The 15,303-nt window shown below is 42.7% G+C and overlaps 2 protein-coding genes across 2 annotated transcripts in view; both read right to left on the bottom strand.

Annotated features, from left to right (window-relative positions):
- The window catches only part of dhrs11a (dehydrogenase/reductase 11a), a 29,602-nt gene that overhangs the window by 8,610 nt on the left and 5,689 nt on the right, over nucleotides 1-15,303 (bottom strand). The window lies entirely within an intron of this gene.
- Nucleotides 62-3,601, bottom strand: LOC311318440 (collagenase 3-like; the record flags this gene model as incomplete). The annotated part of the gene is made up of 6 exons (XM_084449791.1): nucleotides 62-168; nucleotides 1,529-1,642; nucleotides 1,808-1,927; nucleotides 2,612-2,760; nucleotides 3,000-3,235; nucleotides 3,503-3,601. The coding sequence occupies 6 exons, from the start codon at nucleotides 3,599-3,601 to the stop codon at nucleotides 62-64; spliced, it is 825 nt and encodes a 274-aa protein (XP_084305917.1).

The raw sequence follows: 15,303 nt of genomic DNA, 5'->3' as shown, positions 1-15,303 counted from the left end.
AGCTAAGGATCTAAAACCCTGACCCTAATATTGATGTGTGGCCTTTGACCCTGCTCCTCTATTACGCTCCAGTCTGTGGCAGGCCGCCTAACCACATGACCAGGTCGGCTAGAACGCCAGGACTGGGGCCCGGATGTGACTGGACACAGACCCCCTTACTGGGCACAGCTGTACCCATCACATGGGGTCTCAAACTGGACTGCTCTATACTGTAGCGGGAATGTTACCGTTTTTACATTAGTGTAAAGAAGTGGGTAAACTGTGGGTCCATGGATAAAGAAGTGGGTAAACTGTGGGTCCATGGATAAAGAAGTGGGTAAACTGTGGGTCCATGGATAAAGAAGTGGGTAAACTGTGGGTCCATGGATAAAGATAAAGAAGTGGGTACTCAGGGGTTACATTGGGATTTGTTATGTGGGAAGGCCCTGTGTTAGTGGGGTTGGCAAGGATGCGCATGGGTGTGGGCAGTGGCAGCAGTGATGGTGCCCTAAATATAAAATAACCAGCCTTTAATGATCTATCATTGAAATTAAAGTATTCTTGATTAAATACAATTCTTACACTTTGCTTCTCATCCCTATGCTGTGCTGTTCCTCCTTTCATAGTCCCCCAATTAATAAACTTTTACCTGGTAAATACATGTTAAGTATAGCCTAATATATAATGGGTAATTACTGAGACATACTGTAGGTAGAATTTCAAAACAGGAGTATTTCAAATGTTATTATTATTATTGCACATTAATTCAATAACTGTTAGCACCACCAGGTAACCACATTTTTACATAACTTCTATAACATCCAGTGAAAAACACAAATGACAAATCACAGTGCTCATATTTATTAAAATGCTTTGAATTGTATTAATTATAACTCAGGAATCTGGGAGTGAGACCAAGAACAGGAGGAGCAGAAAACAAAACACAGAGTTGCATACACAGAGAAACATAACAGTAAGCACAAGTCTAGTATATCAATGGGACTTGTAATTTGTCACTTAATTGGTCACCCAGTTTCTGCAATCAGTTTAGAGGCTTTGCAAGCTGACAAATTGCTCAATTGCTTCACATTTGGGTTGGGGCCTGGAGGTCAGACATGTGAATGTTAGCTAGCTACAGAATATATTTGTTGAGTTCTACTGTGCATAGCACAACACAGAGCACAAACTGGAGTATGAACTCCACCAGGCTATCGGTGACTTGCATGGAAATTAAATTAATGTCATTTCCAAGAGCTGACACTGACCATAGAGCGACTGGATGCGATTTAAATCATCACGGGGCAGAACAAAGGTTCTGGGCTCTCTGGCGCCTGTGTAGAATTTATTTAATTTTATTTAACCTTTATTTATACAGGTAAAAAAACACATTGAGTTCAGAGGACTCATTTACAAGTGTGACCTGTTCACAATCATTCAGCACTCGTTACACTAAGTTACAAACAGGACAGAATTACAATAAAACATACAGGACTATGTGTAACAATAACAACAATAAAAGTGGGAAGTCTAAAAGTGCAAAGTGCAGTGCAGAATGGATACATGAGAGCGCCAGGGTCTTGGGAGTGGGACAGGCCTATGGAGTGACCAAACTCATGAGCAGCAACCATAAACAGGTTGAATCCTGCAATGACAAAAGACATGACTACAGCTCTGCTATCTGAGAGGAGAGAGATTTTTTCTTTCATAATATATGTTCCTCAATGTAAACAATGGAAAATTAGAGGGTGAGTTGCTTGAATACAGAAGATAAAATGTTTCCATATTTCTGATCATGGCGTGAGTGGCTCACCTCGAAGGTCTTCGTCACAGCCGAAGGTGAAGGTCCCGTCCTCGTCAAAGTGGGCATCTCCTCTGATGCCAGGGGAAGGGGGGAAGGCGTGGGCCAGGGTGCCGTTAGGGCCATCGAAGGGGTAGCGATCACCGTGGTCTACAGACAGGAGAAAACATACTGTAGTGTGAGCTCTCAGCAATGTGAATAAATACATAAAATATGGATATCTAGTTTCCAGCATTATCTTGTCACTGATGTACTAAGCTTGTGCACTTATGGGTGTCAATTATTGCAAGTTAGAGGCTAGAATTGAATCAAGATTCTAATACCACAATTCTCAACTTGTCAGAGTGGTTTACAGTAGGGCAGGCGCTGGCATGCCATTGATTGTACAGTAGATGCGTCTTAAAGACTGGTGAAGTTGGTTATGTAACCACACTGATGTGGGTGCCCCTGTTCCAAGCCTCTAACCAAGGGATTACTGTCAATGACTGCATACCTGTAGTGTACACTGATGGGGGGAATGTAAGCAGGGAACCCTCTATGTTTATTTGCTGTACTACCCTGACACTCAAACAAAAACATCTGTAAATTATGGACTGTGCATGCCCAGTGTAAATCCTTCATGAACATAATGTATTGGTCACACATAGTTTTGCAGCTAGCCGCTAGTAGCACCGACAAAACAAAAGCTTGACCGGCACGGTGGGTTCCTACAGTACACTCTTTTCAACAAATTCAGAATCCTGGGCACTAAGCACCAGCAAGGGGCACATTAAAAACACACAATGAACTTGAGTCAGACACAGTACAGTATGTTAATCAATGGTGATACTGTACCTCCTGGTGCGAAGGAGATCATCAGGTCAGCGATGCCGCTGTACATGCGTGTGAATGTTAGAGGTGTGACCTTGGCCCACACCTGGAGAGCTTGCTCTATGGAGTAGTCCACCTCAGATTGAGACATGTCTGGGGTGTAGTTCTCAATCCTGCAGGACACCAAGCATGAGTCAACAGGAGAAATAGATTCACATTGTACACCACTTGAGATTTCTTATAGACAAATAGAAGTTTGAGAAAATATTTCTCCTGAAGGGTTGAGACCACCTGTTGAATACTTGATGATAACAAGCTTCCACAGCTTGTCCCTCACCTTTACACTGTATGCCATTTTTAGATACTGTAGCATGTCACGACAATCAAACATTATTGGCCTTCATTCTCTCACCTGTAGGTGAGTTGGTTGGTCTTCCACTTGTCGCCGAAGGTGGAGTTGGCAGACACTTCAGGCACGCCACAGCGTGGCTTCTTCATCATGTCAATGGTCTCCGAGTCCAGAGAGCCAGTGACCTGGAGTCCGAAGAACCTCTGCATCTCACTCACTTTCAGGCTCAGCTGGCTCACCCCACGTCTGACAGTGGGACTCTGATGCTCCGTCAGGTTGAAGAACCTCTTCAGGTAACTCTAAAGCAGACACAGGGCAAGGATTATATAACAATTATGCATATCAAGATAATGAACACTTCTGTATGATGTGCAGCTTGAGACAGAAATGGAATGTTTCACTTCATATTTCCAAGCTACATCTTTCATCACAGAAGTTCCATATCTCGTCCTCCAATAGAGGTGATGTGACTCAAAGCAGCATACACATTTAAGATTCAATCAAAAACAGTAATTTGTACATTTCTAAGATAGAAATCTTCTTTCTAGAAGTGTTAGAGAGCTTACATTTGCGAGATCCTCATCTTGTTTAGTAGATGGCGACAGCGGCATAGAGTTCACTGCCACTGCCAGGCTGACTAGTATGCACAGATTGAAAGTCTTCATGATGCTTCCTCCTTGAGTGTGTCTTTCTGTTGTGTGAAGACGGACGACTTATATACACTTAAGCCGAGGGAGTTGAGCAACAGTACACTGAGTCATGGGCAAAAAAAAACAGGAAGCATCGGAAGGTGAAGTTTTCCATAACACCCGGGCGGGATCTGATTGGCAAATCACAGTACAGTTTGAATTGTAATTGCATTATAATTAATACAGGTACATGTATTACCTTTATTTATTACAGAGCTCTGACATACAGTACAACCAAAAGTTACAACAACAACAACAACATCACCAATACCACCAATAACAACAACAAAAATAATAATAACAACAATAAAAAGTACATATTGTACATAATTACAATGTACTGTATGGGCCCCTCTGAAAAGCAGGTTAATCCATTGGATTCTATCTATTAAAAGACAGTGAGAGAACATTAAATGAAAGCAGGTCTAACGAGATTAGTGATTATCTTTAGAAAGAAAAGTGTAATCACAAATCACATCACACATTTGTCTTTTTCTCTCAGTTGGCATTTTTTTTGTAACTGCTGCTGGGCTCAATTCATTGAAGTAGCCTATAGCCTACATGTAGTACCTCATTTATACTTGACACATGTACTTTGTCCTGCATTATCATTTACATGTTATACACAATATATTTATTATAAACATTTAATGAAAAAGTGAATATCGGATTAAAGTGTTAACAGGTGGCCTGAGCACAGACAGAGTCATGGTGCGTTGGCATCATTACTCATTGCCAAGGATTAATAATTCCACAGAATCAACCTTGTTCTGTCATCAAGTGTGTCACTGGTTGAAGCCAGTGATTATTTTGTTAAGCATTAGAAGCTGAATAATGTACATGGGGATTAGCCCAAAGTAATTTTCTTTGCGTCAGCAGATCCTCCACCCCCACCCCTATACTGATGGATAAAGGCTAGACCACAAGATTCCTTTTATTATGGCTCCAATACTATGCTCAATACAGATACAGATACAGAACTGAGGTGTACTGACAATTGTGTTGTAAGTGGTTATGTTACAGTATATACACTAGATATCCTGATCCTCTGGGTATAGTGATACTATACTTTAGATTTCATTCTGGAATCATACTCAATAAGATAAGATGAACTGTAAATTTGGGCGTTACAGCAGTGAGAATGTACAGAATAGATCAGAGGAAAGAATATACATCAGAGTAAAGAATACACATAGCACAGTACAAAAAAGATATAGAATGTATAAAATAAGGAATATATCATACAATCTGTATAAATATGTATATGTGAAGTGACATAAAGCGTAAGGTGACATGGAGGGACGGGCCTTGGACAAGGGACACTCAGGCACTGTTATAGGTGGGATGGGCCTGTGGTTGAAGGTACTGGGAATGGGAGAGGTTGTCCAAAATGGACTTCAGTTTGTCACTCATCCTCCTCTCCACCAGAGCCTCAAGACTCCAGAGTTGTTGCCCCACAACAGAGCTGAGGGCCTCAGTGTTGTCCAACCAGTCCAGTTTGTTGTTTCATTGCCCTCCCAGGAACTTGTATGAGTTCACCATCTCAATTTCCTGCCTCTGGATGGTATTAGGAGTTGGCTCATCACTGACCCATTTTCTACAAACACATTTCTACATGTGGTTAACAGTAAAATAGGTGAGCACCGCAGTGTTCCGAGTGCAAATGCCAGAGGACTTGAAATAGACATTATATAGCATGAACCCCTGGTGAGAGACAAGGTTCAGGGATGACAGCCAGAATCCCGCTTCCTTGCCCTGCCCTCATTCCCCTGAGGGGTTGGCACAGATTTAAAAAAAAACAAAAAAAACTCCCTGGGTGGGAGAAGGGCAGGGAGACAGGGTAGGCTCCAATCAGGGCCAGGCGGCATCATGGGCACTGGGCCACCACTGACAAACAGAGCAGTGAAGCAGTCCGACTTGGTGTGAATGGGAGGCCAACCTTTTGTGAGAAGGAAGGAATGAATGAACCATCAGTGGACTATCGGCCTGGGAATAGAATAACAGAGCTGGCCAAGATCAGGGGGCAGTGACAGGAAGTATGTGTGGGCTGGCACATATGATATGAGATATGAGTTCACACACTGGGTATACTGTGGCATGTGATGCAGCCAGACCTGGGAATGCACAATGTTAAAGTGGCTCAATGTAGTTTACCTTAAAAATAACAGCTTCAAAATAATTTTGATGGTACACTGTAATAGGCAGAATGTTGCCTCTTTCGTTCCCATCCCTCCCCCTGAATGCTGCTTCTTGAAATAAGTTTGGTGTAGCGGTAGGCATGTAACGCTGCCTCGCGATGGAGTTAAAAATCGTTTTTTTGTGTCACGATTCAAATCGGTGCAGATGAAAGGGCATTGCGATTACCTTTTTTGAAAAGCAGAGGGCACCAACTACTTTTGACTTCACTGCGTGGAGCGTCTGCGTAATGCGTCACTTATTTCTGACAACTACTGTAGATGATATGACAGCGGCAAACGTGGATGTATCGAGTGAGTTCGAAATCGAGGATGCACCCACAAGTTTCAAGTCAGATGTGTGGATGCATTTTGGCTTCCCTGTTTTCAGAAATGAAAAAATCGTGAGAAAATCGCATAGTGAGTTGAGTGAATCGTTACATGCCTATGTAGCGGGCCGCTATTTTCGCAGAAAAATCCTTTAACGCTTGGCATTACTTCACACACCAACTTCTGCTGGCTATTGCGATGATGATAATAGCGCAAATTCTTAAATCACATTACCATACACATTAGGGCTGCACAATTAATCGTGAATTAATTGAAATCGCGATTATGACCTCTGCGATTAACTAATCGCAAAAGACCCTTCGATCATTGAACGACCCGCTCTACCAACTGAGCTACAGCCGCCCCAAGAAAGGGATCAACGTCTGTGATTTGGTAGCATTTTGGTTATTATATTTAATATTATATATTTAATATTAATTGCAATTATTAATCGCAATTAGCATTTTGAAGCAAATAATCGCAATTATCTTTTGTCATAATCGTGCAGCCCTAATACACATCATGGTGGAGAAAAAAGACCAACAAGGAACATCACTGAAAAAGTCAAGACCAGAAAAAGAAGAGAAAGAGGCCAAGCCAGAAGCCAAACTAGAGTTAATATTGGATTGGCTTTCACTTGCTGGCGGGAGCTTCGCACAGTGAAAGGCTGCAAGACTGACGCAGACCTGGCCTCTTTGCTGTTGAACTGAACTGAAGTACTGTACTAGTGTTAGCTAGCCTAATATTAGCTGGCTTGCTGTGTCTTATGTTAAAATTGCTTGATGTTTGGCTGTTAGCTGTGAATATATGAGGATAGAGATGCAACAGTGTGAACATTTCATATCACGATTAGTGACCAAAATTATCAGTTATCAGTATTATCGCAGTATTGTAAAATGTGCTGAAAATGTTCTACAACTACCGATACACACACTGTAATAATTTCACCAAGTTTTATATTGAAAACCACAAATAAAATTAGTAGCACTATGCACTTTTTTGCATTAACATTAAAATAATACGTCTTTGAGACTTTTGCTAGCTTTGGTTGATGCTGGACAGTATTTACAGTGAGTTTTACAAAAGTGGGGCATCAAGCACGGTTTTAATGATAAAATTATCACGATAAATTTAATCAAATTTAATCACGGTTTATCATTTTACCGGTTATCGTTACATCCCTATATGAGGATGCATGTAATCTAGCTAGCTTGGGGTACCATGTTCCCTAGCTGCTAACTGGTAGGGTAGTAACCTTTTAGACTGATTGCTAGCGAGTTAGCAAGCTGACGAAGTGTAATGAAAGGCTATGAGACTGACGCCGACCTGGCCTCTTTTGTAATGTAGCTAGCCTAATGTTAGCGGGCTAGCTATCTCTTATGTTAGAATTACTTGATGTGTGGATGTGTTAGCTGTGAATGTCTGAGGATGCATGCTAGTGACTACATCATGTGTACTGATGTTTGCTTGCTATTGTAACTTAGTTGAGTTAGAGTTGGCGATTTTGTGGAATTGAGTTAGTTTTGTTAGATAACTTATCATTGCAGCACTAGTTGGCTAGCTACACGATAGGATTGTCAGGAGCATTGTGTAGCATTGTATGACTAGTTGGCTAGCCACACAGATTGTCAGGAGCCATGAAGTGCAGCATTGTATGACTAGTTGGCTAGCCACACGTTAGGATTGTCAGGAGCCATGAAGTGCAGCATTGTATGATTTGTAGCTACAGTATACCGCATTTGGAGATGGATGCATGCCAGAGTGTGTGTGTACTGTTGCAAGTTGGGCCAATGAGGCTGTCAGTAGACTGACATTAGCTGTGGCAATCACATACATTATTATATCTAGGAATAGCTATATGATATATCAACTATACAAGCTACAAACTATCAACTGTTCTCTGTTGTCTAATGTAGGTGTTTGGGGACCGGTTGCACCTTGTAAACAAATACAGGTGTGCAGTTGTACTGAACACGCATAGTACAGTATTTACCATTTTACCACAGTTGTGCAAAAGTGAACCTGTAGGGGACACCAAAAAGCAGAAATATCACATCCTATGTTGGGCTGCTTTAAAGGAGAATTCCACCCTAGAACAACATTCGGCTCAACAATTAGGACACCCAAAAACAGAAGAAAAATGTGGTTTCCTTGACTATAGTTGCTTCATGTAAACAAAGCATGTTCACAAAGTCTGCACTTTTGGGGATTTGCTGCGTTAAAACAGGTCGACAATTCCCCGGGAGCAAAATAACTACAACAAAAAAAACATCTAGGAGGACGGGGACTCAAGTGCACCATGCTAACCATCTATTTCTAGCCTACCCTATGAAGTTAGTTCCTCAAAACGAAAAATATGCAATCGCACATACACAAAATATGACAACTGACGCACAGATGTTTCATTTACCTGAGTTCTTTGGATTTTTTGTGGTGTTCCGGCAACCAATGGAAACTCACTCCCGCTGATGCAGGTAAATCCTTGATTCCACAAATTGCACAGTATTATGGCATTGTCGGTGATTCTCTTCAATAGCAAATATAGCTAGATACAGGGTCTGACAAATGTTCTGAGTGACAAATAGGGATGGGAGAAAAAATGTATTCTGTTACAAATCTCGATTTTTGTGTGTGAGGATTTTCAAATCGCCATGCTGCCCGAAAATCGTTTTTTTTTGTTATAAAAAAAACAACCAAAAAACAACTTCCTGCTAGAACGGAACGCTTCGCGTAGTAGCTAGGTTGCTAGGTTACGGTTATTATTCAGTCAGAAGAAGCAGCAAAAATGTCGGACGACAATGAGAAGATTCATGCTTCGCCTCCACAATTCAAATCGCACATCTGGAAGAAATTCGGCCAAGCTGAAATGTTCAAGCTGAAATAAAACTTGAAAAGCAAAGTGAATTTGACTTGTTTAAAGGTATGATTCAACTGGTTTCCATGGTCCAGTGTAAAAAAATAAAAAAAGGCAATAAATCGTCATATCGAATCGCAATATTACAGAATTGCAAGTGCCACAAACATCGCAATATAAATCAAATTGGCACCCAAGTATCGGGATAAAATCGAATCGGGAGGTCCCTGCCAATCTCCGTCCCTAGTGACAAATGTTCACTCGAGAGATAATGATGGCTACCGCTGTTGAGCTGCCGAATTCTGACTCCATTCGCCTTCTCCCGATAGCTCAGTTTCACGCAATGCATGCTGGTCAGTTGAGTCTTTCAAAATAACAGCGTCTGTCTGTAAGCACCACATTGTTTATTGAACTTATTAATAAAAATAATGTCATTTTCTGGTTTGGTTTAAGTTCATTGTAAACAAGACACATTACATGTGTTTAGAGGCTACAAAATCACAGACTTGAACTCTCCTTTAAGACACAAACATACTCAATACAATACTGGACATAGTCCTTACACACAGCCCCACCATAAAAGTAGTTAAACGATAGCTTGTGAATTAGACCATTGCTGAATTCCTAAGGTCAGACCAACAGAATAAAACACATGAAATGTTGTCCCAATAATCAATTAGCAAAACCCACAGGATAAGGCATGTTTTTTTCTACATTTATCTACACTAATTTCTATACTAATCTGTCTGTGTCCCTCTCGGCTGCCTAGCTACAAACACCAGGGCTAATGCTGCTATAGGTCAGTGTCATGCGCACGCACCCACACACACAAAGGAAGAGGCATGCAGGCCGACACGCACAGACACATTCATGCTCTGCAACCCCTGCAGGGGGTCTGTTATGTAAGGTCATCAATGTAGGCACCATCACTGACGGTCCCTCCTCTACAGAATCACATTTCATCAACCAGCCATTCATTTGAAACTGGGCTCAGTGGACCATCTTATTAAAACTGCTCATATACTGGAGTTTTAGGACGAAGAATTTCCCTCCGAAAGATAGGCTCAGTAATGTGATGTGGGATAGCAGGCTTTTTAATATGGCTACTCGTGTCAAGAGCCGCCTACGATCACAACTCAGTAATGGATCGAGCCATGTGCAGGGAGTGCTCTGGAATGAGATTTGTCTCAGGTTAACTTGACTCTGAGACAACACAGGGATTGTATTATGGGCTACTGTGTCTCTCTTCTCACCATCTGAGAAGTATTTTCCTACACTGCCAGGGAGTTAAGACTCTAAAAAGAAAAGAAAAGGTTTTTTGCCATAAGCACAATCTATTTTAGGATTTAGTCTCTACACCTCCCCTCCTTCCAGTCTCATCTCTTCTATGCACCTGAAACCCACATTGCAATTGGGCCTGTCACGTAGCATTTCTATCCTCATTACTCATTACCAAGACTGTGGTGCTGCTCTCGCAAAAAAAGAGAGCAAAAGAGAGAGAGAGAGAGACAGGAGGGAGTAGGAAGAAGGAAAGAAAATAACGAGCCAATTACAGGATTAGAATGTAAGGAATAGAATTAAGATACGAATGAAGCCAGTGTGTGCATGTGTGTGTTTGTGAGAGATACAGACAGAAAAAATGAATATATCCTATATCCTTCTTAGCTAGCTATGCTACTGTTACTGTACTGTACTGGAATGTCTTACTGCAAATCAAACATACCAGTAACTAGGGGTGTAACAATATATCGTGCCACAATATATCGCGATACAGAAACGTCACAATACGTATCGTCAAGGTGAAAACAATATAGTGATATGTTAATTCATTATTTATTCAGTGAACGCTGGCTACACAACGCTGGTAACAAACGTCTTTTGTCTAAGCCTATCCATGATATTACAACAGTTAAGCTCTAAATTCACAAAGTGTAGTGGAGTAGAAATGTGGAGAAATGCACTATTGGTGTGAACAGCAGCGCTACTGCAACGCTTCACACCTGCCCTTAGTGTATCGTATCGTATTGTTATCGTCAACCAGATATCGTGTATCGTAGCGTATCGTGAGATTAGTGTATCGTTACACCCCTACCGGTAACCCAGCTGTGTTAGCTAGCTATGATGACGGCCTGAGGTCAATTCTTCTTTGAAATGTCCTCACTAGAAAAGTGCAGAAAGTTGCTTGTTGTAGCTATTTTATTCCTGAATGTTGTACCACTTTTTTCTTCTAACTTTCACTCACATTTTTTGTGGTTTGCTTCTAGTCGGGGCTGGGCCTCCTATGGTGAAAGTGACAGCGTAACTAAATTAAATTAAGTTGCAAAAAAAAAAAAAAAGTTCCACGAGCTCTCTGGTGCTCATGACGGATTATATTTGGCTGCATTCCACACAAAACCAAGCGTTTATTCACTTGGATACAGTATATTATTCAATCTGATATTGGTTCGGTGGTTTGGTTTTAGGCCACTAACTGTAAATTGTATTACCAATTCTAAATTTGGGTGGGACCAACGATGAGTAACCTAGTCAAAGAGTCACATGTGGCTCTGGAGCCACAGGTTCCCGAGCCCTGATCGAGGCTACCCCTCAGCCAATCCTACCCCTCAGCCAATCCTACCCCTCAGCCAATCCTAACCCCTCAGCCAATCCTAACCCCTCAGCCAATCCTAACCCCTCAGCCAATCCTAACCCCTCAGCCAATCCTAACCCCTCAGCCAATCCTAACCCCTCAGCCAATCCTAACCCCTCAGCCAATCCTAACCCCTCAGCCAATCCTAACCCCTCAGCCAATCCTACCCCTCAGCCAATCCTACCCCTCAGCCAATCCTACCCCTCAGCCAATCCTACCCCTCAGCCAATCCTACCCCTCAGCCAATCCTAACCCCTCAGCCAATCCTACCCCTCAGCCAATCCTAACCCCTCAGCCAATCCTACCCCTCAGCCAATCCTACCCCTCAGCCAATCCTACCCCTCAGCCAATCCTTACCCCTCAGCCAATCCTACCCCTCAGCCAATCCTAACCCCTCAGCCAATCCTAACCCCTCAGCCAATCCTAACCCCTCAGCCAATCCTAACCCCTCAGCCAATCCTAACCCCTCAGCCAATCCTAACCCCTCAGCCAATCCTAACCCCTCAGCCAATCCTAACCCCTCAGCCAATCCTACCCCTCAGCCAATCCTTACCCCTCAGCCAATCCTAACCCCTCAGCCAATCCTAACCCCTCAGCCAATCCTAACCCCTCAGCCAATCCTACCCCTCAGCCAATCCTAACCCCTCAGCCAATCCTAACCCCTCAGCCAATCCTAACCCCTCAGCCAATCCTAACCCCTCAGCCAATCCTAACCCCTCAGCCAATCCTAACCCCTCAGCCAATCCTACCCCTCAGCCAATCCTAACCCCTCAGCCAATCCTAACCCCTCAGCCAATCCTAACCCCTCAGCCAATCCTAACCCCTCAGCCAATCCTAACCCCTCAGCCAATCCTAACCCCTCAGCCAATCCTACCGCTCAGCCAATCCTACCGCTCAGCCAACCCTAACCCCTCAGCCAATCCTAACCCCTCAGCCAATCCTACCCCTCAGCCAATCCTATCCAAAGTGCAAAACAAAGAAACTTACTGTAGTTGAGCCTTTAGAGAAGACCCTGAGAAGCACTATCAGTTTAGTTAACTGGTCAAGGCTGATGGTAGGCTCTATAATAAGATTACAGCAGAGGAAGCACAACCCAGAGGGTGGGAAGTGCATTATCATCTCCATTTAACACCATCAGAAACAGTTGCCAGAGAGGTACAAAGGTTGGTAACCAGGAGTTTTTTATGGCACTACCTACCCATGGATAATCAAGAAAGGGCGTGAGAGAGAGTCATCAACTAGTTGTTAGGCCAGGCTACACTGTCAGATAAACCCTACACTGTAACACACCTACACTGTAACACACCCAGTTTCTGACACACTCACACATGTATGTGCCCATGCACGCACGCACACACGCACGCAGCCTGGAAACTAACAAACAAGCTAAGCCATGTAATTGCAAGGCATAAAAAACTAAATATTGTACAATTGAATGTGTTGACAAGTAAAACCCCACTGGCTGTGTGGCTTTGTGCCAACAGCCATCAGACTGTATAAGAGTGCCCGACAGCTCCCCCTTCCCTCCTCTTCCATTCTCTAACCCAGAGCCCCCCCCCCACACACACACACACACACATACGTACGTTATTTGTAGTATTATTATCATGTTTATTATTATTATTATTTTTAATTATCATTAATATTGCATAGTTGGCTTTTTCTGCTTCTTTTGTATTTGCCCCCTCTCCCTCCTCCGTCACTCTACTGCTGTAACACCTGAATTTCACCCCCTGGGGATTAATAAAGTCTTATCTAATCTTATATTCGGCATGTGAGGCTAGCAGACAGTGCCTTTTGTAACTCGGGTGGGGTAAGGACAGTGCAGCAGCCAAGTGTTGTGTAAGACTGGGGCAACCAGTATGGTGGGATTTCATTTTACCTGCTGACACAGAGGAGAGACACAGCTAAGGGTAAAGCTTTACTATAAATAAGGGAGGCAGGAAAGTCCAACAGTCTGCCCCAGGTTCTCCTGTGATTGTGCGGTCCAACTCCTGGTGAGGGGACTGATTTGGAGCAGCTATTTCGAAAGATGTGTTGGTGGCCCTGGTAGGTGAAGAGAGGTGAAGAACCTCTCCAGAGGACCAGTGTGACCACGTGCCTCCTTCGGCCTTGTGTGACATGTTATTTTAGCAGCTGACAAGGGGTTACCGGGTGTCAAACATGTGGGCCACTCCTCTGCCTATCACTTCAAGCAACTGGACCCGGGGACAAAAACTAGGACTAAAGTTGTCACCAAGAGTCTGAGGGACAGCGGGGGAAAGGGAGGAGTCTAGAAAAAAACTAACCAAATGAATGTTTATATAACACAGGCCATATCCTTTTATGGAGCTCAGCATACATACTTATCGAAATGCAGGTCAAAGAAAGGTCAAAATTATCTAGTGAAGCCTATATGAGATCCACCACTATGTCAGGCATCAGTAAGTTAGTAGAGTGCTTGCTATAAGAGTCCCAACAGTGCTGGATTCCCTCTGGAGCATGGCCGTGCCATGTACTAACCCTTAACAAGCAACACGCAGTAAATGGAGGGTAAGGTCTTCTTCACACATGAATGAGACTCAGTCAGTACTGAATAATAAACTAAAGGTATGGCTGCTTGTATGGAATCTTTGAGCAGGAGGAAGGAAAGGGGAGAAGGACAGTAAAATGTAAATTGGGGCTTAACTCTGGTCGGGTAGGACTGACTTAATCTACCATGCCTGGGCTTGGCTACTAATGCCTGGATATGAAAACCACGCCCCCCTAATTGGCATATAAGGAGCGAGCAAACAAAGAATAAATAAATGTGGAAATAAATGTGGAAAAGAATACATAAATAAATAAATGAATAAATAAATGAATATGGAAATAAATGCAAGAAATAATGAATCAAATATACATTTATATCCAATTTAATGTATTTATTTACACATTACTGCATGCATTTATTCATTCATTTATTTATTTTTGTGCATATTTATTCATTCATTTATTTATTGGTCATTTGTTGAGTCATTTATTTATTTATGTATTTATTTTTAATTTTGACAGGTTTGGTCCTCCATAGTAGTCTCATTTAACTGACGAGTAATCCTAGAGGACCACAAAAGCTTTTTATCCGTGTTCATATCTACTCAATACTTTTAGTAGCACAATGACTTCAGTACACTGCCTCTAAGCATTTCGCCTTACAGTATATGGAGCACATTGATTTAGCCTCTCTTATGCAGAGTAATCCAATTAGCAGGCCTATATTCCTCAATCCTCAAGCCATATTCCCGTTCTCTTCCTGAAACGATGCACTCAGTGAACCCATGTAGCTCCCATCTGTGTGTTCGTGAGAGGGCATGATTCAGTGTGCCCGCTGGACAGCTTTCTCCCAACCACAGACATCCATTTGTTTACTGCCTCTGGCCTGATGCCTTTTAGCACTAAGGTGCTTCTCTAAGTGGATGTTTCTTTTCAGTAAAGAAAGCCCAGATAAACTGCTCCGTCTGCTGAAGCCAGCACAGTGCTGTATGAGAGGCTGCTGCTTCCTGATGGTCAGACACAGACTACAACACACAAAGACACAGCCTGCCAGCCGAGTACTGCAGAGGCAGCTCAGTCCACAGCATGAAAACAGCTCTCCTGCTGCGCGACAGCAGGACAGGAAGACAGTCCCCTTCTCCCCCTCCATCTTTCAGCAAGGTGCCCAGAAGGACCAAAA

Source organism: Borostomias antarcticus (assembly GCF_949987555.1).
Source record: "Borostomias antarcticus genome assembly, chromosome: 15".
Classification (NCBI taxonomy): domain Eukaryota; kingdom Metazoa; phylum Chordata; class Actinopteri; order Stomiiformes; family Stomiidae; genus Borostomias; species Borostomias antarcticus.
The sequence above is the reverse complement of the archived record's forward strand: the minus strand, read 5'-3'. Positions and strand labels throughout refer to the sequence as shown.